This window comes from Enhydra lutris, unplaced genomic scaffold, assembly GCF_002288905.1.
Source record: "Enhydra lutris kenyoni isolate GAN:26980312 unplaced genomic scaffold, ASM228890v2 scaffoldscaffold12, whole genome shotgun sequence".
In the NCBI taxonomy this organism is placed as follows: Eukaryota; Metazoa; Chordata; class Mammalia; order Carnivora; family Mustelidae; genus Enhydra; species Enhydra lutris.
In genome coordinates this window covers 39,399,256-39,423,017 of record NW_019154096.1, presented here as the reverse complement: position 1 = coordinate 39,423,017, position 23,762 = coordinate 39,399,256, and the positions used below count along the sequence as shown (strand labels likewise).

At 43.8% G+C, this 23,762-nt stretch overlaps 1 protein-coding gene across 1 annotated transcript in view; it reads left to right on the top strand.

The window, feature by feature from the left end:
• LOC111145354 (FERM and PDZ domain containing 2) overlaps positions 1-23,762 on the top strand; it is a 76,989-nt gene that overhangs the window by 13,577 nt on the left and 39,650 nt on the right. Inside the window, exons 9-15 of the mRNA XM_022500209.1 lie at positions 622-796; positions 2,875-3,025; positions 3,672-3,810; positions 9,063-9,065; positions 9,517-9,669; positions 15,293-15,478; positions 21,047-21,194. Of these exons, the coding sequence (XP_022355917.1) occupies positions 622-796; positions 2,875-3,025; positions 3,672-3,810; positions 9,063-9,065; positions 9,517-9,669; positions 15,293-15,478; positions 21,047-21,194 (955 nt within the window). The remainder of the gene's footprint in view (positions 1-621; positions 797-2,874; positions 3,026-3,671; positions 3,811-9,062; positions 9,066-9,516; positions 9,670-15,292; positions 15,479-21,046; positions 21,195-23,762) is intronic.

Genomic DNA, 23,762 nt, shown 5'->3' with positions numbered 1-23,762 from the left:
GCTGTGGTGGCAGATGAATCTGGAACTAATTGGAACAGGGTGAAGCGAGAAAGCAGACAAAGCAGACAGCTGCTCATTTTTGGATGTGGCTCTGGTGACCAATGTCTGGATTTGGAGCAATCCCCTTAGCCTTTAACTTCCTTACCAATCTGTGCCCACCCCTCTTCTTTCTTCTTCCAGGGCTATCCCTGGAGGAACAGATTCAGGGTGATCAACACCCCTGCGACATCTGATCCATGTAGGATGGCCCTGAGCAGCCTAAGTCCTCCCAGGAAGGGGGCGGCTGGGATTTCAAGCAAGCAGAGGCATGTAGACTGGCCTCCCAGCCTTCATGGCCCCTGAGGAGCCTGGCAGAGTGTGGATTTGAGTCCAGTTCTGCCTCTTAGTAACTCTGGCACCATCCCTTGCTGTTCTTACCATCCCTTCCTACTAAGCAGGTCCCTTACTGTCTCTGAAACTCATCTCTCCTCTGCTGGGTAGGAACCCTAACTTCTTATTTCTTAGGGTTATTTGTCACGATGTGAGACAATGCATGCCTAGTGCTTAGCACAGTAGCCAGCCACTGCAAAGACTCCATGTCATGTACTTATTGTTACAGTTGACACTATCTATTGTTTTCAGACCAAAAAAGGGAAATCCTATTTGGCTCTCAGGGACCTCTGCGTGGTGCTGTTGAGTGGGCAGCGTCTGGAGGTGAAATGTGACATTATGTCAACAGCGGGAGCCGTCTTCAGTGCTGTCATGTCCTTTGTCCACCTTAGGGAGCTCACCTACTTTGGCTTGGCTTACGTGAAAGGTGAGTGGCTCCTGGGCAGCCCACAGTGGACCTGCTGCTTCAGGTGACCCAGATATCGAAAAAAATTGCTCGAGGCTGGGACACATCACCTTGCACATCTAGACGTCCGTTAGCATGGGGAAGGCTTCAAGGACTCATTGCAAAGTGTTAAGGAAGCGCAGAAGATGATAATGAAACTGTGTGTGAAAGATAGTGCGGGTTTCTGTGAGGGGCTGGGTGTGGCTGGTCCATCTCAAAGCACTGGTGTCAGACAAGTGAACGTTGAAAGCATTTCCACGTAGGTGGGAATACGATGTGGTGCTGCCACTGCACAAAACCGTGTGGTGGTTTCTCAAAAAATTAAAAATCGATTTACCACATGACCCGGCAATTCCACTTTTGTGCACATGCCCCGAATAATTGAAAGCAGGGTTTTCAAGAGAGATTTTTACACCCATGTTTGTAGGAACATTGTTCACAGCAGCTAAAATGTGGGAGCCACCCATGTGTCCTTTGACAGATGAATGTGCGAGCAAACTGTGGTCTCTACATATAATGGAATGCTTTTCCACCTTAAAAAGGAGGGACATTCCGGCGTATGCGACAATATGGGTGAACCTGGAGGATGTTGGGCTAAGTGAAATAAAACAGTTGCAAAGAGACAAATATTGCATGACTCCACCTGTGTGAGTACCAAGGATAGTCAAAATCGTAGGAACAAAAAGTAGAATGGTGGTTGCCAGGGGCTGAGCTGTGGGGATTGGGAGATATGGTTTGATGGGTTTGATAGGCGTAGAGTTGCAATTCCACGGGATGAAGCATGCTGGAAGATGGTGACGGCTTCCCAACACCGTGAATATACTTAATAGTACTGAACTGTACATTTAACTATGGTTAAGATGGTAAATTTGTTATTGTGTGTATTTGGCCACAATAAAAACAAATTTTTAAATTTCCAAACAATCATACAGGACTGATGGGAAGTCGGCACCCCACCCAGGAGCCCAAGTTAAGAGTCCATTATGAAGATCCTGAAGGAAAGCCTTCTTCCCTTCTTCCCATCGCTGCCCTTCCATTAAGGGGCTCCTGTTTCCGTCTACGCAAATATACATTTGTTGTTGTCGAAGCTCTTTAACTACTGTGTGGGATAATGGGAAGGAGGCGGGGTGGGGATCACTTGGGCTTTCAGGTTCAACTCTGGCTCTACCAGCCCATCTTGCTTAGGAGTCCTCATCTTCGTGTTCTTCTGTTCTCCCATCCCCGATGGGAGGAGCTTGGGAGGCACTGGAGGACAGACTCGGTAGGAGCTCAAGTCCTGAACATGGATTGGAGTTACCAAGCTGGCCACTTTCAGGTCAGAAGGTAAAGACGACTCCACTCATGCCCTGTCTTAGTTTGCTGGGGCTGCTAAATGAAATACCGTAGACTAGGTAGCTTAAACAACAGGTCTTTATATCTTAACACTTCTGGAGACTGGAAAGTCGAAGGTTGTAGTTGGAGCGTGGCCAGATTTGGGGTTCTGCTCCTGGCTCCCAGATGGCCACCTTCTCATGTTGTCCTTACTTGGAAAAGAGAGTGAGCCCTGGTCTCTTCCTTTTACTACAGTAATTCCAAGATAAACCTAATTACCTCCCAGAAGCTCTACCTTACCCCCATTACACTGGGGGTAAGAACTTTGGGGAGATACATACATTCAGTCTATATCATGCCCATGGCTGGAGGAGCTTGGGGTTGGTCCAGTTGAGACAGAGGGCCTGGCCCATGGCAGGAATAGAATACTCATTCCCTTGTTTTTTATTTTATCTGCACAGGCAGTAGCTGGAAGGCAGCTTTCAAGTGATATCTTCTCTGAGATAAATAATCACATTTCTGCTCTTGGAGCTGCGTTCCTCTTCCTTGACTCTCTCCTTTTTGTTTCTGACTCCTGGCCCCTCGCAGACTCAGCAAGGGTCCTATGGTGACAGATGACCAGGACAGGTGTCCTGCTCTCTCCTGCCCTTAGGTGTCTCCTGTCTGACCCTTCTGGGCAGAGCTCAAAGCTGAGGGTCTAAAGTGGTGGTACTTGCCTGACTGTTTTTCCCTCTTGACTTTTATTTCAGGGAAAGAGTTCTTTATCTTGGACAATGAAACCAGGTTGTGCAAAATAGCCCCTGAAGGCTGGAGTGAGCAGCCCCAGAAGAAGACCTTCTCGAATACCTTCACTCTCTTTCTGAGGATAAAGTTCTTTGTCAGTTGCTGTGTGCAACTCCAGTGAGTGCTCCAAAATTCTTCATTTGTTCCTTCAGGGACCTGGGTCTGTGCTGGCTGATGTCAGAGTTAGAGATAATGGATAGCAAGTGCTTGGAGAGTTGTAAATTGCATGTAAATAACAACAGTCATTGTGATTGATCTTGTTGATTAGATTCCAGTATGACAGAAGAGGGGGAAGTCAGTGTTTGGGCCCTGGTCAAAATGAGCACTTGCCCCTTTGTTTCAAACATTGTCCACTCAAAGTCAAAGTTCTCCCTTGTCCCCAACATGACCTCAGCAGCCCAGGGATCAGGGTTGGAGGAAAGGGCAATGTATGACTATGGAGTTGGGTCATTGCCTCTTTGGTCCTTTGCTTACAAAAAAATCACCTGAATATCAGTTTTCTCACTTGAACCACAGCAACCCCATCTCTGTGGGCGTTGTGTCAAGTGCCTGGCACATAGTGGTCCTCAACTCATGGCAGGAGGCATGATGTGGATAAAGGAGACCACACTCATCTTACTGACATTGCCCTCTAGTTTCTGTTGGCTCGTATCCCATCTCTTGTCCTTTCCCTGATTCCCAGACTGAGAAAACCCTCTGGTTTTAGTGTTCTCTTTCCCCCCTCAGCATTTCAGTGGCCCTTATTCCTGCATCTCTTTCCCAGGCACAGCCAGACAAGACATCAATTTTATCTGCAGCTTCGGAAAGACATCCTGGAGGAGAAGCTCTACTGCAATGATGAGACCCTGCTGCAGCTGGCGGTCCTTGCCTTGCAGGCTGAGTTTGGCAATTACCCTGAGGAGGTAGGGGTGGAAACCTGATGGGGTGAACACCTTGGTGGGGTCACTGGAGAAGCAATTATGGGAAAAGGGGGAACTATTAGAAATATGGATACTGGGACTTTGAGAAGTGTTTTAGCATCTACCACTAAGATTGAGGTAAATGGTATCCTACCATCTATCTACCCATCCACCCATCCATCCACCCACCTATCCATCCACCCAACAATCTGTCTAACTATCCAACCACCCATCCATCCATCTAATAACCTATCCAGCTGTATATCCATCCACCCAAATACCCACCCATCCATCAATCCATCCATCGATCAATCCATCCATCGATCCATCCATCCATCCATCCATCCATCTTTCTTTTTTTTTTTTAAGGATTTTATTTATTTATTTGACAGACAGAGATCACAAGTAGGCAGAGAGGCAGGCAGAGAGAGAGAGAGAGAGAAAGCAGGATCCCTGCTGATCAGAGAGTCTGATATGGGGCTCGATCCCAGGACCCTGGGATCATGACCTGAGCTGAAGGCAGAGGCTTAACCCACTGAGCCACCCAGGAGCCTCTCCATCCATCTTTCATTGAATGTTCTTCACTAGGCTCTGGGGGATACAAAGATGAACAAGTCCAGTGTATACATTGGAATATAGTTCTAATCTAAGCATTCTCCTAAAACAATAATTTGCTAATTTATTGAGTTCCCACCAAAGTCTCTAATCTTCTTGGCCAAGCCCTTGTCCTTGCAGCAGAATCACACATACATTTCTTTGATAGAATTTGCCTGCGATGGTCCTGTGTTACTGTCCTCAGGGACTTAGTAGAGTCTACTGGTTATTAATTTGCAGGTACATCAAAATTGGGAGGGATAATATTAATATATTCACTTACTTATTTAAAATTCAAAATGGGGGGGATGAACCAGACAGGAAAGAGGGAGCAGCCAGGTGAGCTGTGACAGAGGGCTGGGCAACTTTGCTCTGGGTTCCCAAACACCCACACATGTTCCACACGAGGGGAAAGGGGCTTGGCAACAGACCTCAGCTGAGACTAAGTCATATGAGCCAGCTATGTAACATGCCATCCAAACATAGAGTCTGCATCAGTAAAAATGGAGAGGGAAAAGCGAGGAAGGTGGGCTCCCCACCAGCCCACCAGGCTTTCTCTTGGCGGATATTGCCATTGTCACATGACAAGAGCTGGGTGACTCTAGGAAGAGCTTAACTTGAAGAAGATATACTCAAGAAAGGCCCTGAGGACTGTGTGAAGGAGGAATCCACTGCTCAAAAGGAAAAACATACAAGGTACCCCTGGGCCTTTGCATGTTTCCCAGGAGTGTCTACAGCCATCCTCACCCTACCCAGCTTCCAAGGCCAATCTCAACCCCACAACTTTCCTGGTCTCTCTACAAGTAGAAGGAACCTCCCACCCCCACCCTCTGGTGCTTTTTGACATCTCCTTCCCACCTCTTGACTAGGAGAAGTGATGGATTCAGTGATGTCTTGATAATGAATGACAGAAAAGCAAGCTTAGATTGGCTTGAATACAACGTGTAATTTATTGTCTTGCAAGAATGAAGTGTCCAGGTCCTCCCTACCCTTCTGATGGCTTCTAGCCCTCTTAATGCTTACTTGGTAGCTTCTTCCTCTCTCCTTTTAGCCTCCAGGGCTGGGGTCCCAGCCATATCTATGGCTTGCTGGGCATAGGAACTCAAAGGACATCAGCAGGCCTTGGGCTTCCTGCATCTCTGGGCTGTGCTCTTCTCTACAGGTTTGCATTCAGTGGCCTCTGGATTCTACCCTTCTTGCACAAAGGGAGGAACTTCCTCTCTCTCCTTCTCTTCCTCCCTCTCTCTTCCTCTCTCTACCTCTCTCATGGAAATCCTGTATTTATATCTCATTAGTTCTGATAGGATGTCATGTGTCTACTGAAGCCAATTGCTATGGCGGGAGATGACATGCTCTGATTAGTTAGACCTGAGTTACATGGTCACCTTGAGAACCAGGGTAGAGTTCATGCTATGCAAATGCGTGAACTGAGAGGGAGAAGTGATGGCATCCATTTCCGGAAAGAGAGGAAGTGGTGGCACATGGCTAAAAATATATGTCTGCCAGCAGTGAGCACTTAGTGGTCAGCCATACTACATCTCTAGTGACCAAAAGAGCTGTGTTTGGCTGGAGTTCTGAGTCTGCTGGTATCACTTGGGTCTGGCCTCGTGTTTTGGTCTGAAGTATGTTCCTTCAAAATTTCTTCGTTGAAGCTGTAGCCCCTAGTACTCAGAATGCGACTGTATTTGGAGATAGGGTCTTTGAAGAGGTGGTTAAGTCAAAATGAGGCTTTCTGGTTGTGTCTTAGTCCAATCTGACTGGAGTCCATGTAAGAAGGGATTATGACACACAGAGAGACACCATGTTGCTGGAGCACAGGGGAGAGGCCCTGTGGAGAAACAGGGAGATGGTGGCCATCTGCAAGCCAAGGGGAGAGGCTTCAGAAGGAACCAACCTGCCAACACCTGGATCTTGGGTTTCTAGCTTCCGGAACTCTGAGAGAATAAATTTCTGTCATTTAAGACACCCAGCCTGTGGTATTTGTCATGACAGCCCTAAAAATGGACACACCTGGAGTCTGAGAAGGGAAAGCTGCAGCCACCGCCGAGTGTGGACACCAAGCAGAGATCTGTGGTCTTAGTCCTCACACAATGTGGGGTCAGAGGGCAAGGGTGCATGATATCTCAGCCTGCCTGCTTCGCCTCAGTAACTGGGTTTAAGAGCAAGGACAAGCTCAAAAGTTAAAATGGTTCTTGAGAACAGTGGCTTTCAAGTGTTCTGTGCCACAATCCATGATAAAACAACAACAAAAAAGGTAGATGTTATAGCCCAATGTTATCTTATGTTATGTTTTGCTATGTTATAGCCCCCCACACGTACAGAGAACAGAATTGAAGCAAAAGTTTAAGAAACAAGATGCACCCTTTCTATATGTGATATGCACAGGGATTTGCTATTCTCTTCTAGTTCATTTTACAAAATGCTGGCTATTAAATGGCTATTAATGGCTGAACTATTAATCATTACCTCACTAGTGTGTTAGAAGCTGCAGTTTGAAAAATGCTTTTTAGACTATGCTAGAACCATGTTGTTTTCCTCCAGTACATCTTCCGAAAGTATTGCCACGTCCAGAGTCTTCCAAAGCCCTCTTTGTGCCCTCACTCTGCTGCATTTTTCTTCATAGCATTTACCACTGCCTGCCATGGAATATGTCCTCGTTGATCAGCCATCCTCCACTCCAGCTCCTTCCCCAGATCCTGGAGAGCCTCGATCTCTCTCACTGCTGTGGACCAGCGCGGTTCCAAGATGCTCTCTGCTGTCCTCATATGACCCCTAAAGGCAGACCTTTCCCTTTTACGTGTATGTGTAAAGGCAGCATATAACCCAAACGCTCTCATTCGGGCCCCCACTCCCTCAGTCCTCACGTACAGAGGGCCCGCTCCATGCTTGGTATCATCTAAGCCCTCTAACCCTGCAAAGCCCATGTTATTTCCACCCCCGGGTGAGAAAGATCACACCCCCGTGAGTCTGGGGAAGCTAGTGAAATCCCAGCCAGGACTCACTTCTGGGGCCTTGCTTTGCTGTGTGTCAGGCACTGGGCTGGGTGTATCAGAGGGTGTCAGGGAGACTCAGACAGGAGGGCCTGTCCCTGTGTCTGTGTTGTTGAGGGAGCTAGAGGGGTGGGTTCCCGCTATGTGGCACTAGCTAATGCAGCTGGGAGGCTGGGCAGCACCGCCAGCCAGATCTGGGATGAACCTCCTGTGCCCTCTGAAGGGACTTATATTTTGTCTGATAAATGGTTCTAGTGCTGGGGAAAAAAAATTAATTTGGAAACCACTGCAGTGAAAGACTGGGAGCCACTGAAGAATTCTAAGCAGGGAAGTGACATGATTACATTTGCATTTTAAAAAGGGAGACAAAGACATTTTGGTATAAAAATAAATCTCCTTAATCACATCATCATGGCACAACAGCTTTCCTTGGGGTGCAGTCCCCATGAGCTGTGGGGACCTTCACACAGGTGCAAACAGAGCCACGTCTGAGTTGCATTCTGCTTCTCCACTTGATGGCAGATGTCTTCCCGTGGCCTCCCTAATGACGTAATGACCCTTGGGTGGTTACGCGGTACACCTCACAGGGGTGGACCTTTGCTCACCTCTCCATCCTCTCATTGTTGGGCAGCACCTGGAAGGACCGTGTAAGGAGTAATACCATTATTCTTGTCCCCATTGTTTCTGATCTTCCTTTTTAATGAATGACATAGAAACCAATGCTAGCATTAGGGTTTTTCTTAGTTCCATATTGACTTCTTCTCTTAGACATAGTCCTAGCTGGGTCTAAGATCCTCAGTACTTTTAGGTTTGTAGTGAAATTGAGTGGAAGATGGGAAATATCTCATGTACTCCTTTGTCCCCACACATGCATGGACTGCCCCATCATCAGCACCAGCCACCAAAATGGTACTTGTGTTCCAGCTGATAAACCTACATCGACACATCACTGTCCCCCAGAATCCATCATTGACATTCATGTTCCCTTTTGGTGTTACACATTCTATGGGTTTGAACAAATTTATAATGACATATATTCATTAGTAGAGTATCATACAGTAGTTTCACTGCCCTAAAAATCCTCTCTGTTCCATATACGTGTCCCTCCTTCTCCATTTCCCCAACCATCCGCTGGTAATTACTGTTCTTTTTACCTTCTCCGTAGTTTCACATTTTCTAGAATGTCATGTGGTTGGAGTCATACAGTATATGGTCTTTTCAGATTAACTTCTTTCACTTAATAGGCACTTAAGCTTCCCCCATGTCTTTTGTCTTTTCATGGCTTGATAGCTTATTTTCTTTTAGTGCTGAATAATATTCTGTTGTCGGGATAAACTACAGTGTCTTTATCCACTCACCTACTGAAAGATATCTTTTGCTTCCAAGTTTTGGCAATTATGAATACAGTTGCTATAAACATCCATGTGAAGGCTTCTGGGTGGACATACGTTTTCAACTCCTTTGGGTAAACACCAAGAAGCATAATTGCTAGATCCTATGGTAAGACTATGTTTGCAAGACAAATTGTCTTCTAAAGTGGCCATCCCGGTTTGCATTCCACAGGCTGCACAGGAGAGTTCCTGTGGTTCCACATCTACATCAGCCTGTGCTGCTGTCAGTGTTCTGGATCTGGGTCATGTTAATAGCATTCCGAAGGCTTTTTTTAGGCAGCAGGTTGCTGGTCAATTTCTTTCCGTTTGTGTCTCTGAGCTGAGCCCAGAACCGGCATGGACTAGCTCTGAGCTGAGGATTCTTAGTCCATAGCCTTATGGGGACAGGTCTGTGCCACCCCAGGAGATGGGGTTGTAGTGGATGATATGCTCTTCCTTCAGATCCCCTCCTCAGACTGACTTGCCCATCCCCATCCCTGAAAAGGCAAGAACTCCCAGCTCACAGCTGCTTTTCTCATGGGGAGTTGCCCACAGCTATGGGGAAGTGCCTTGGCAAAGTTTAAGCTGGGAGGAGTGGCCTGAAACCAGGACAACCTAATTCAGGAAGATAAGGGCAGGGTCAGCTTCCTCTGCCAAGTTCTTGGGATTGGGATCGTAGACAGACTTCTGCTGTGCTCAGGGTCCCATACAAGGCATCTTGGTTATGCCCCTTTTCTTCTGCATCTTTCCAACAGATAGAGAGTAAAACCTATTTTCGGGTTGAAGATTACATCCCAGCAAGTCTGCTTGAGAGGATGACTGCTCTCCGGGTCCAAGCTGAAGTCTCAGAGATGCACCGTCTCAGTCCTGTGCTCTGGGGAGAGGATGCCGAGCTAGAATTCTTAAGGGTAAGGCCTCTGTACCTCTGGAGGGGGTGCTGGTGTTCAAAGACATGGAGCTGGCCCTTCCCTCTGTAGCCTTCTCTGGGGGGCCAGATGTGCTCAGACCTACATGGAGGTATGAACAAGGGACTTGAGACGTTGGGAGGGGGGAAGTTCTAACATGCTGCAGGGCAAGGAGAGGCTTCTGGGGACAGCTGGCATTGGGAATGATCCCCCCAAGTGGGTAGAAGTTAGTGGGCTATGTGGATAGGGCAAGGCCTTTCTTTAACCATAGAGCTCACAGTCACTTTTCTATGAGTGAGGAGACCTCGACTCTCACAGAGACACATGGAACAACTCAAGTGCAAAATTGGGGTATGGGCCAAAAGCAAAGCCATTGGAAGACTTCATGTTTCCAGGCTTCCAGGCAATAGTCCTCAGCATTGCACAGATGGTGTGGTCCACGCATATGGGCATAGTCCTGGTCCACACTCTCTTCAGACCTCAAGCAAAGACAGTGGCATTTGAGTCTCCCATGTCTGTGGGTATACACGGAGCCTAGGATGAAGAGCCTTTGCACACTCCATGACTTACCAGCACTGGGCTGGGCACTGTGTGGGACGGAGACTGAAAGAACATGATCTTTGCCCACAGGGAATCCCAAGTCTCATGGGGAGGATAGGCAGGTACCCAGAGACAGGCACAGGGTGCTGTGTGATGAGAACAATAACAATAAGTCAGGGAGCAGCTACTCTGCCTGTGCAGATGGAGCTGGGTGGGGTGTACTTGTAAGAGGGACACCCCCCCCCAACCTTGGCTTCCCCAGGGGAGGATAACTGGCTGGCGTTTAGAACTGAGGAGGAGTTTCAAAAGAAGCTCCAGATTTGTACATTTCTTTGTACAAAAGTCTCCCAAGATGGATAGGAAACATGTCCATGTTGTTTGCCTTTAATAGAGATGGACATTTGAAAGCAGAACTGCCCAGGTAAGATCTGGCCCTTTCTTTTTGGTCTGTCATGAAGCAGCCTGTCTGTAAGACCTCACACGTGCAGACCCATTGGCACTTCATGTCAGAAGCCCTGATGGAAAGGTGCTCAGTGCTTTCTATCATCCAGCCTTCCTGCACGTTCCTTGTCAAGAGGAACCTTGTCAAGCCTTCCTTTGATGAGGCACAAGTGGGCACCTCAAAGCCATCAGCACGCATCTGACAGAAGATGGAGGAAGAACCACAGAAGTGGGCAGGCCGAGGACTTGGGCCTGGGGAAGCCTCTGTAGGATCAAGAATGCCCACCTGTTCACCCCTCCCCAGGCTCCAGCTTTGTTTGTCCTGCTCTCTGTGTCCCTCCCTCTCCTGGTTGAATGATGAACACTGATTGTGAAGGAAGCCAGCCTCTCCTAAGCAGAAATACAGGGAGACTTTGTTTCAGTCTTTGATGGAAAACAGCGAATAGATTTGACTTCATTTGCATGCCATCTTATCAGTTTCAAGAAATGCTGGGTTTTAGGTCCCCGTGCTGGCGGGTTGGGCATGCGAGGGTTGTGTACCGCCCGTGCTGCGTGGGTCCCCAGGGGGCTTTGTGACGCCCATTGCATATCGGAACCCTCCTCGTTTGGGTGAGTGTTAGTTAAGCCAAATCTTTCCTCCCATAATTATAAAAGTAACAATTTGCTCATGATTCTGCCCTCTGGAAACAACATAATTATATTTTGTTGTATTCATTTTTCTCTCTCTGTTCTGTACATTCACATGTGTATACACATACACATTTAAAATTGGGTTTATATTATATATGCAGACTTGTATATTTTTATAATCCCATCTCACCAACATTTTGAATCTTTATTTTAAATCAACACATGGTATACCCTAAATTTTTTCTCAATACTCTGTTGTTTGGCACATACATTGTTTTAAATATGGGACTATTTTAAACAATACTGAGATTAGCACTTCTGCTACATAAATCTTTAGCTGCATTTGTGCTTAATTCCTTGGGGATAGACTCTCATGAGTTGAATTACAGGGTCTCAGGTTATGAACATTTGAAACATTGTTAATATATGTTGCTTAGACATTCTACATTTCAGTCCTCTCTGTACATTTCTTGTCCACCCTACTAGGCTGTGAATGTCAGGGCCCTGAATCCTCAGAGCTCAGTCACTCCATAAACAGCCACTGGATTATTTAATTACAGTTCCTTGTGGCTCCTCTCTTTCATTATCAGATGGTGCCTCTTGGCCTCCACTTCACCAATGACTAATTCTGTTAGTTCATCATCCCACACTGGAAGAAGATTTGGCGGAAATCCAGTGTGGATCATGCTGGATAACATACTCTGTCTGGAAGATTCACAACTACATTAGCATATTAATCCCAGAACAACCTGTTCAAGATTAACTCAATGTTTTCCAAACTTCTTTAACCAGGGAACCATTTTTTTTCCCCACATAAATGAGGGTTTTTATATACTATTAAAACATTTTCTTTTTTTTTTTCCAGCTGTTGAGATCATACTGAACATATCCTGTGTTTTACCCCAATTAGCATACAACATATGCATGCCTCAGATAGTTACAAATGCTTTGTAAATATCCTTCCTAAAGGCTACTCAGTGATCCTTTTTAAGGCAGTACTTTAGGGAATACTTATTTCTGGGAGCTGGTTCCCCAACTCAAACCTGCTAGTCTCCACCGAACCTTACTAGGAGAAGGGTTTGTCTGGATTATTCAGCACATTTTCTTAGGACAGATTCCCAGGAATGAAATTATGGGGTCAAAGGATATGAGTTGTTATGACTCTCTTGATGAAACTATCCGTTTGTTCCAACAGTTTTCAAGACAGCAAGGATGCTACATAGGCTGGGAGCCAGGAGAGCCTGCATCCAATCTAAACCTGGCTGCCACTGTAGGGAGAAGGAGAAAATAGTGAGATGCCCCTAAACAGAGATAAAGTGCCCCTGTAAGAGGACAATTAGCAACTGCAACACAGAATGACCAGGAGAGGTGATCTGGAAGATTCCCTAGTAGAGCAGAGAGAGAGAGAGTAATATTATTTATTTTTTTTACAGATTGCAAATGCCCCCGAAGATCTTATGTATATTCACCCATGTTTCCAGATGTTATAGGAACTCTGTATTTTGCTAAGAGTGAGGACTCAGAAACAGACAAACTTACAATTCCATTTCTAGCTTTTAAGTGTACCTCCCCTTTCTCATTTGAAGAGAGATAACTACACCTCTCTGTTGGGATGGCTGTGAAGATTAAATAGCATGATGCATGTGGAATGCTTACAATGGTGCTTTGCCATTTTATTTTTAAATTTTTTTTTAAGAGAGAGGTGGGGGAGGGGCAGAGATTCTTAAGTAGGCTCCGCGCCCAGGGCAGAGCCCAATGTGGGGCTCCATCTCAGGACCCTGAGATCATGACCTGAGTAGAAATCAAGAGTCAGGCACTTTAACCGACTGAGCCCCCCAGGCATTCTGGCGCTTTTCCGTTTAAAAATTTCATCACTCCAAGTACTTCAGGATCACACGCTTCTCTAAAGACTTAAAAAATAAAGACTATAATTAAATACTAAATGATTAAAACATGTAAGCAAGTCTAGCAAAGTCATCTTTAGTACTGAAGACATTATAAGGCTTTAAATTCGGGGGGGGGCAGAATATCACATCCAATTATTTACAAGAATTGACCTTACTGTTTGGGATGGCCCTAATTAATACTGTAAGCACACGCCAAATCTGGCCATTACATATTTCAGCACCGAGTGCTCCATAAATAGTGTTTTGGATGCTACTGCTGACAACGATGGTGTCTCCAGAGTTAAAACAAGCAGGCTCAAGGCCCAGAAACTTCATCAACATCGTGGGAAGCATCGTAGGCTCTGCCAGGCAGTGTAACCTCTCTGCACAGATTATTAACAGAAGGAAAAACAAGTACAGCAAGGATCTTGAGAGAACAGCTCTCGAAAGTCATAATTTGTCTGTATTGTTATTCCCTTGTCGGGGCATGGGAGAAATGGTCCTGGACAGAGTGCTCTCTGTTGATGGGTGGAGATGGGAAACCAGATCTCACCAACAGAACCCTTCTGAGAGGGTTTCCAGTTTCTGGAGCAGGAAGTCGCTGCTGTGAGTCCAGGTGCATCAGCCTCCTGATGAGGCCTGGGATCTTGCAGGTGAAGGGGCAGCTGGTAGACACACTAGGATAGAGTCCTGATTATCATTCGGATGGAAAACCATTTGCACCAGGCTTATACTCCAATCTCTTAAGAATTTGATGAGCTTGATGCAGTCCCCATACCTAATGGACCCTCAGGGCTCTGAAAAAAATTCAGTCTCCTGACCTGGTAAACTGAGGACCTCCCCTGGGCTGTAGGGACCCGACCAATGCCCTGTGGCATGGGGAGCGACGCCAGTGGTCGCTCCTTTGCTCTGCAGGATGTTCATGGCTTATCTTGCTTTTGTAGTGATGCTCACCATCTGGAAGATTGTTTTCTATGCCTGGGCCTCAGTTTTTCATAAACTGAAGGGGTTATAGCAGATAATATTTCAATAGACCTTGATAGACACAACTGGGAAAAGGAATCCCTTACCTTGAAATGACCCAGAACAGTCTGAATTCTAAAAACTCGTTCAGAATATTCTTACTCTGTTCTATCATTTTCAGAATATCTGCTTTCCAGGTGTTGTTTTAGGTACTCCATGAAAAAGGAATCCTGGGGTTAAAAAAATAGGAAATGCTATCATATGAGAGATGAGGAGAAATCCTGTAGCAAGGAGATCGGGTTAGCTCAGGGTTTTCCTAAACATATTCAGCAGTCCTACTCTTTTTGTTTTTGGAACGTCTGTTGAAATGCTTCTTATGAACTGGTTTGAAGCCCATTATTTTATTATTTATTTATTTATTTAATTTATTTTTTGTTAACATATACTGTATTATTTTTTTTTAAGATTTTATTTATTTATTTGACAGAGAGAGAGAGAGATCACAAGTAGACGGAGAGGCAGGCAGAGAGAGAGAGAGAGAGGGAAGCAGGCTCCCTGCTGAGCAGAGAGCCCGATGCGGGACTCGATCCCAGGACCCTGAGATCATGACCTGAGCCGAAGGCAGAGGCTTAACCCACTGAGCCACCCAGGTGCCCCCATATACTGTATTATTTGTTTCAGGGGTACAGGTCTGTGATTCATCAGTCTTACACAGTTCACAGCACTCACCATTGCACATACCTTCCCCAGTGTCTATCACCCAGCCACTGTATCCCCCCCATTCCCCTCCCTTCCGGCAACCCTCTGTATGTTTCCTGAGATTAAGAGTCTTATGGTTTGTCTCCCTCTCTGGTTTCACCTTGTTTCCTTTCTCCCTCCCTTCCCCTATGATCCTCTGCCTTGTTTCTCAAATCTCTCATATCAGTGAGATCGTATGATAATTGTCTTTCTCTTATTGACTTATTTTGCTCAGCATAATAGCCTCTAGTTCCATCCACGTCATTGCAAATGGCAAGATATCATTTTTCTGATGCTGCATAATATTTCATTGCGTATATAGATACCACACCTTCTTTATCCATTCATCTGTCAATGGACATCTATGAAGCCCATTATTTTAGATTAGTGGGAGTGTCTCTTCTAAATTGGCCTTTTTCTTGCTCCAGGTCACTCAGCAGCTCCCAGAATATGGTGTGCTGGTTCATCGAGTTCTCCCAGAGAAGGCCAGGGTGGAAGGCGAGATGGCCTTGGGTTTCTGTACCAAGGGTGTCATTGTATACGAAGTGACAAACGACAGCAGAATAGCAACTTTGCGGTTTCGGTGGAGAGAAATCAGAAAGATTTCGACTTGTGTGAGTGTACCTCAGTGGATAACTGCTTCATTTCCCTTTATTCTGATGCCCCTTTAAAAGAGCGGGGGGGGGGGGGGTCGTGTGATCTTCCCCTGACCAGATAAGTTCACATCTGTTACTCTGGGGCACTGCGATGTATTTGGAAGAAGCCTACCTGGAGATTGGAGAGTCCCCAGGAGGCCACTTCCTCCCCACCATCTCTTGCCTGGACCCTCTGTACCCCCATGGATAGCCAGCCATCAGCTGGCTACACCTTCCCTCTGGGTAGAGTTCTCTTAATTCAGGGAAGCCACCGATGCTGAGAGCAAGGTTGGTTTTGGGAGATGGGAGAGGAGAGCCTACTGTAGGTGGGGTGGAATCTGCTCAGTTTTGAAACATTTGTGTTTTCAATTTTCCGTGTGCACACAGTGTCCCGAAGGCATCCTGGCTGTCTCCCATGAACTAGAGGTGTGCTACAGGATGCTGGGGACTGCACACCTTTGATGCCCATTGAAAATTTAGAAGACATTTTTTAGAAACAAAAAACCCTATTAAACGTATTGCATTTGAAATTGTATTTCAATGCCATTTGCATGAGCAAATTTATATACTTCCTGAATTTAGTTATAATACATTTGCCACCAAAAGAGTTACACCTGTCCCCACAGCAGATTACTCCAGTACCTAATCTTCCTTCTTGTCCCATGGGTCACCCCAGCTAGTGTGTCATTTCCTTTAGTGATGATTTCCTTATCAGTCATGAAGATCTTTGTCTTTTGGCCCATGGGGAAAAAATCAGCTTTTTCTATTTAATTTTCTCTTAGGGTTTTAAAAGTTTTCCTCCTGGCTACATTGTTGTTTTTATAATCATTATCTGATATTAGAGTTTCTTAAGTAGAGTGTAATGGTTTAATTCATTTTCTTAATGTTTCCTTAATTTTTTCATCTTGGTTGTTGAGGTTAACATATTGTTTCAGCATGATTTTTTAAAAAGATTTTATTTATTTATTTGACACAGAGAGAGATCACAAGTAGGCAGAAAGGCAGGCAGAGAGAGAGGGGGAAGCAGGCTCCCCGCTGAGCAGAGAGCCGGATGTGGGGCTCGAACCCAGGACCCTGAGATCATGACCTGAGCCAAAGGGAGAGGCTTAATCCACTGAGCCACCCAGGAATCCCTCCAGCATGTTCTTAATAGTGTTTCTTTTTCTGTTTTTTAAAGATTTTATTTATTTATTTGAGAGAGAGAGAGAGAGAATGCATGAGAAGACAAAGGGGGGAAGGGCAGAGGGAGAAGGAGAAGCAGAGCCCAATGTGCTATTCCATCCAAGGACCCCAAGATCATGATCTGAGCCAAAGGCAGAGACTTTACCAACTGAGCCACCCAGGACCCCGTTGATAGTGTTTCATGATAAATTATTGTTTGTCTTTGGAAAAAAAGCTTATATGTAAAAGTAAATAACTGAACAAAATTTAATTGAGTTCATTAAAATGGCTTATAATACACTATTGGAAAATTTTTCCCAAATAATTTTGACTAACTCTAAAAGTAAACAATATTTATATTTATAAGATTTTTATAATTTTAATGACTTGACTTTAATTCAATTGAAAGATTATTTGAGGAATTTTAATTACTGAATTAATTCAATACTGTTGCATTGCTTCCTATTTTCTTTATGTCATGGTTAACTGTTTAAATTTTTCAATTTAATTTGTTTTAGGACATTTGTAAAAATGCAGATAACCTAAAATGTAATTTTGAAAAATAGAATTTTTGAAGATATAAAATTTAACAATCCCCTTAAGTAAATCCTTTATATTTAAGTTGGTTTAATGTTGATAGATATTTATTTTCCCACGACCAGGGACAATTCCTTAACTAAAACTGGAAGGCATCAGGTTCACAAGACAAACTTAGTAGCTTAAAAACAAAAACAAAAACAACCCTGCTACTAATTAAGGATTTCTATGGGTTGATGACTATTTCTTCAGCATGAATATTTTTTTAATGGTAAAGTCATCCCATGAAATGATGTCACCAATTGCTTGCCACAAATCAGGTATCTTGCGCTGAAAATGACTGTCACTCTTCATGCTTCTGCAAGCACAAAATGCAGAACTCAATATAAGAATGAGCTCAGGAAGTTGATTTGAAACTTGCCTAATTAATAGCAGATGCCAAGACGTTTCAGACAATTGGAGACCATTCATCTCGCCAGCCTGCAGGGGAATAACAATAGAGTTTGAGAAAAATGCCATTTTGGAAGACTGATTTGTCGGTGCGTTAGTAGCCTGTCTGTAGCAGAGACAAGGTTCATTCCGAAGATTATCCAATTGAGGAAAGGTTCGTTATGGAGCGATGAAACTACTCGTGTTGGAAGCCTGAAGGGGCATGCAGAGGGCAGGGGAGGAGATGGGCTTGGCAGGGCTCCCTTTAAGAAAAAGAATACAAAGTTCCGAATGCAAACTATGAAATGAAAATGAATATTCCTTTAGAATGAGGAAAGAAATCGCCACAAGTTGTGAATTAAAAAATGGGAACAACTATTGCAAAACCATCAAGCCAAAAATGATTATTGTCATTAAGTCACTCCCTGATAAATTGTAATTCCTTTTTTCTTTCAAACTTTGGTGGCGTACGTTCTGATGATGTTTCCATATTATGGAACTTTTGTAATATTTTCTCCAGAGGCAATAAAGTATAATTTAGACTTTCTTCCAGCATGGCTGACTGAAAGTTATTTTTCTTATTGAGAAGAAGCACAAAGCCTGCAGTTTTGCCCAGAGACACACCTGCTTTTTTTAGTGCCGCCAAAGATTTCTGGGCTACAAGTGCAGGGAATCAAATATTCTATTCTGCGTGATTCTCCATCAAGAAAGGAAATACATGGGGCGCCTGTGTGGCTCAGTGGGTTAAAGCCTCTGCCTTCGGCCCAGGTCGTGATCCCAGGGTCCTGAGATAGAGCCCCACATCGGGCTCTCTGCTCGGCAGGGAGCCTGCTTCCTCCTCTCTCTCTGCCTGCCTCTCTGCTGCTTGTGATCTCTGTCTGTCAAATAAATGAATAAAAATCTTTAAAAAAAAAAAAAAGAAAGGAAAAACATGGTGTGATGTGTTGAGAATGCGGTATCTATGTTTCTAAAGTATATCCCTGATAGGACAGAAGTGCCACTTGATCAGGGTGTTTTTGAGAATTAAGTCGGTTTTTCATTTCTGACAACTGAAAGAGATTTCTGCCAGACTGGCCTCTAGCTCTGAACATTTCCGAGCTCGCTTTGCACACATTGCAGGAACAAGGGAAGACTTGCCCAGAGCCCCTTCTGCCCCCCTCAACTTCATTAGCTCCACAGCAGATCTGCCTCCGTCTGGAAGAGCATCATTGTTCTGCAAAGAGATATCAGACCAGACACACCAACTAGCAGGCGAACAAACAGCAATAACAATATAACTCAAGGGGATGAAATATTCAAAATGGTAAAACAATGCTTTGAAACTAAGTGAGGTTATGGAAGCACCACGTGTATTTGTACTGCAGCAACAGAGGCATAAATAAGATTTTTGTGTGTGTACTGAAAACTCTGAGATTCAAGTTTGACATCATCTTGTTCACAGAGCAGCTCACCTCTGTGAAAGTTTGCTGGTAGATATTCATTTCTCATTAAATGGTGTATCAAAATGGAGAAGAAATCTGCACGACCACAGTCGAGACTATTTTCTGCTTTATGCCTGGAAATTCCACTTATTGTGGTGCTTAGTACCGTAAAGCATTAGTGTCTATAAAGGAGAGTCTTGCCAAGAGTTTATGAGTTGAAAGAAAGATTGGTGTGTGTGTGTGTGTGTGTGTGTGTGTGTGTGTGTGTGTGTGATTCTCTCTTCTCAGACTTGTTAAAGAATAGTTATTAGATCTTTTAAAAATGACATGCTCATCTAAAATTTTTTAGTACCTGGGTGCACTTAATATAAAATTGTCAAGACTATATGAGAGCATATCAAAGCATACTGACAAAGGGGTTGGGTTCCAAGCAAATATTCAAGTTTGGAAAATCAAATACTCGGTAGAGTTCAGCCATCATTATAATTTGAATATTAAGAAAAAATTACTAAGGCTAGCAGGGCAACATCTATGAGTGTTTGAGAAAATACATTATTAAAAAAAATGCTAGATATAGTATAGTTCAATTGGACTCCAAATCCACTCACATTAGTAGAAGGAGGTTCAGCGTTACATTTGTCAATAAAGCGAAAGAATATTTAGAAAATGCTCAAGTTATTTAAAATTGGGCTATAGGCAGGGGCACCTGGGTGACTCAGATGGTTAAGTGTCTGCTTTTGGCTCAGGTCATGATCCCTGGGTCCTGGGATCGAGTCCCGGATCAGCCTCCTGGCTCAGCAGGGAGTCTGCTTCTCCTTCTCCCTCAGCCTCTCTCCCAGCTTGCATGTTCTCTCTCTCACTGTCTCAAATGAATAAATAAAATCTTTAAAAAAAGTAAAATTAGGTTATGGGTAAAAAAATTTTCTCAGAGGAAAAGTAATGAATAATTATTTGTCTTTTGTTAATATTCGACCTGTAGATGGAGCTTCTGAGAAATGGCGACTATTATGAATTAAAAGAGATTAGCATTAACAAGGATCAGGAAAGGAACCCTTTCAAGCATAAGCCCTGTATTTATAAAAATTATCTTTCTAAGAGTAAGCTCAAGGTTCTTATTGAAATATCTAGAATATCTAGACTAGAGATTTTATTTAGAAGCTATATATAAATTTGTATTTACTATCATCTCTATTACTTTGCATTTTATTGTTCTTATTAACATTGTGTATTGAAAATGTCACAGATTTTTTTTCCTTCCAAAGCTCCATATAGACAATTTCATATAGATAATCCTCTCCAGTTTATCCCACTGAGCTGTACAGTATTATCATCTTGTATGTGGGCCCTGAAGTTATGTATAAATGTGGGGAAGCATTTCTTGGTGGTGTGACCTGAATTCTGCTGGAGTCTGGGAATCTCTTGGTATATTTCCATCTCTGTAGGATAAAGACAATTGTATGACCTCCCTCATTTTGTAGCTTTGAGGGTGAAATGAATTAATATCCAGAAAGCACTTAGACCAGAGCCTTGCCCCATAACAGCAAGAAATATGAAAGTGCATACAGTGATCTTATCTTTTCTATAACCTGCTAGCTGAAATTTTGTCTGCAACTTCTGGGAGTTTGTGCAATGAAAACTACAGGTATATTTCGTGGCCTTTCAAAATGCACACTGAGGATTATGTTCACTCCTTGCTGAGGGTCAAGTGTATGCCTGGGTCATTTCCAATGCTTTCCACCTTGCACATTTCTCAGCAGTTAGCCATTGCCCAATTAATAAACATTGGCTTTGTAAATGAAGAAAAAAAGATAAAATGAAGAATTTTTTTAAATCTAAGAAACAATATTGGGCCACGGTCATACATCTGTCATACACTTCTGGATGCCTAGTATACTGATCCCAAACGGGGGGGCTCCAGAATTTGATAACTCTGGACCATCATGCTTCAGTGGACAGTAAACACAATCAACATGTGAAAACCTGTGTTTGCTTCCTCCAGCGGAAGAAGTTCACCATCACGAGCAGCATCACTGGGAAAAAGCACACGTTTGTCACTGATTCAGCCAAGACCTGTAAATATTTACTAAGGCTCTGCTCTGCTCAGCATGGGTTTAATGCTCAGATGAGCTCCCTGCCCGTTGCAGCTGGTGAGTAGACATTATATTATGCATATCAACCTCCAGTTTGGAAAGACTGTTATTTCATAAAACAATTTGTATGAATATAAACAGTTGACCCAGAACCTAAAGAGTTTTAGATCTCTCTAATGACTCAAGAAGTACCATTAAGGAGAAATACATTTTTTTTTTCTTCGACTGGTAAATGCTCAAATAAATGACATGGGGTGGGGAGGAGGTAAATGGATACCATCGTTCTGAAGTGGAATGGGGAGTATATATCAAAAGCCTTTAAAAAGCCCATGTCCATTAGCCCTGAAATTTCATTTGTAGATGGATTCTCATCCAAAGGTGATGCATTGAGAAATACACAGAAGTTTGTGCTCATGGGTGTTCACTAGAACGTTATCTGTAACAGTGACCCTTTGGAAGCAACCTAAGTCTCCAAAGACGGAAGACTAGTGAAATAAATCCCATGCAGCTCTATAATTTAGATATTAAAGTCAGTTTTTGGAGGATGATGACATGTGAAAATACACATGATTTGGTGCTAAGTGAAGAAACATGAAATATGAAGTCGTGTCTCCCACCGATAGAACTTTCTGCCATGATAGAAATATGCACACTGCTCGTTCTGGGGTCACTACCAGTGGGTACGAGGTCACTACCCGTGTGTACCTATTGAGCACTCGAAAGGTGGCAGATCGAACTGAGGAACTACATTTTTTACTTTATTTAATTTTAACTGACATACTTAAAGGTAAATGTCTGTCTGTGCCTCCTGCCCTGGAAAGCACCGGTCGCAACACCAGGATCGTATCTCGGTTGGTTTTAACCTGCTCCGACACAAGGAAGGAAGAATATGGAAATGAACTGCACCAGAGTACCTTCACGGGTTATATTATTGCCTTTGTGCACAATGTGCACGTAGAATGGCTTTAATTAGGGAAGAGACTATTAGGTGAAATGAGGCCACACATCAAAAGGCTAGTTAATTCTTATTGAATATTTAGGAAGTGCTGAAGAACTATTTATTATTGTTATGAGTACTTTCCCAGGAAGTATGCTATGCCCTTTCATGAATTATCTTATTTATGCTCATAATACACTGCTTCCTTAAATCGCAATTGTCAGACAGCCTAAGGAGGCCGGCACTAGTGTTACTGACAGAAGCAGACCAAAGCTCAGAGAAGGGAAGTAACGGGCCAGCTGGGTGGTGCTGAGGCTGAGGTTTGAACCTGTGGCTCCTTGAGGCCTGGTGCCTAGGCACCTCACTTGGCCTGTACAGCCTTCCATAGCCTCCCAGAATAGGGACTTTAGGACTAGAGAGGTTTGGAGTAGAGCATTGGATGGATCTCATTTGCTGTTGATCTCTAAGCATTATTTCTTCTTTAGTTAGAAAAGAGGACCATCTGGTAGAGTGGTTTCAGCCTTCATATTCACACAGTGGTCTCTTTGAGCCAATCATCCTAGAGCTTTCTAGGGATGGGAAAATCTCAGACTCCATACAGACCCACTGAAAATGTCTGCATTTGAAAAGAAGCCCAGGGGACTTGGATGCACATAAAAGTTTGAGAACCCCCAGCTTGGAATGTGGCCCCTGGAGCCCATTGGACTCAGGGTAGTGGCACTTCCTAGCTGTGTGACTTGGGGCAATTCACTTCCTTTCTCTGAGTCTCAGTGTCCTCAGATAAGCACACTGGTGTCTGGTAGGCTTTAGAGGGACAGTTTGTGGGATGTTTCTAGCTCCGTGTCCTGCGTTCATTTCTCCGTGTGAGTAGTTACAGCAGCTTCTGCTTGCAGGGGTTTGGTTCTATGATAGCTAGTGCACAGGGGGACGGTGAACACTGGCATCTGGGGGCCTGGGACATGGGATCAATCAGGAAGCAAAATTCCTGAGCATTTACATGCAGAACCAAACACAGAAAATAAAGGGGACATATGATTAGCAGCAAACCCAAATAAATTATAAATATTTCATTGAAATTGCACAGTGGCAGTTTTAGGGTGTTTGCGGGGAAGGGGAGATAATGAATGTAAATTGAGATACAATGTGAAATATCATCAATATTACTTTTATTGCCTGATACCAGTGAATGTGAAATATTTATAAAGGCTCACTTGTGACAGTAGTCCTTCTAAGCCTGCTTTGCTCATAATATACTGTTCTCTTAACTCCAAACTCTACCATCATATAAGAGTTTTCTGGAATCTAACCTTTGCATTAAAAGGATTATTTCAGACAATTTTTCTTTTTTTGGGCTGGGTCAATGTGATGCTACTTTCTTCTATTTTTTTTCTAGATTTATTGAATTATTAGTGACATAAATACATAAGCTTAAGGTGTTCAAAGTGATGGTTTGACATGCCTATCTATTGCAAGATGATTCCCACAATAAGACAGTTATCACCTCCATTCCCTTCCAAAATTACAATTTTTTTTTTTTTTTGTGGTGATAATATTCAAGAGTTCTTGTTCTCCCTTAACAACTTGTAAGGAGGGGTGCCTGGGTGGCTCAGTGGGTTAAAGCCTCTGCCTTCGGCTCAGGTCATGATCCCAGGGTCCTGGGATTGAGCCGCGTATTGGGCTCTCTGCTC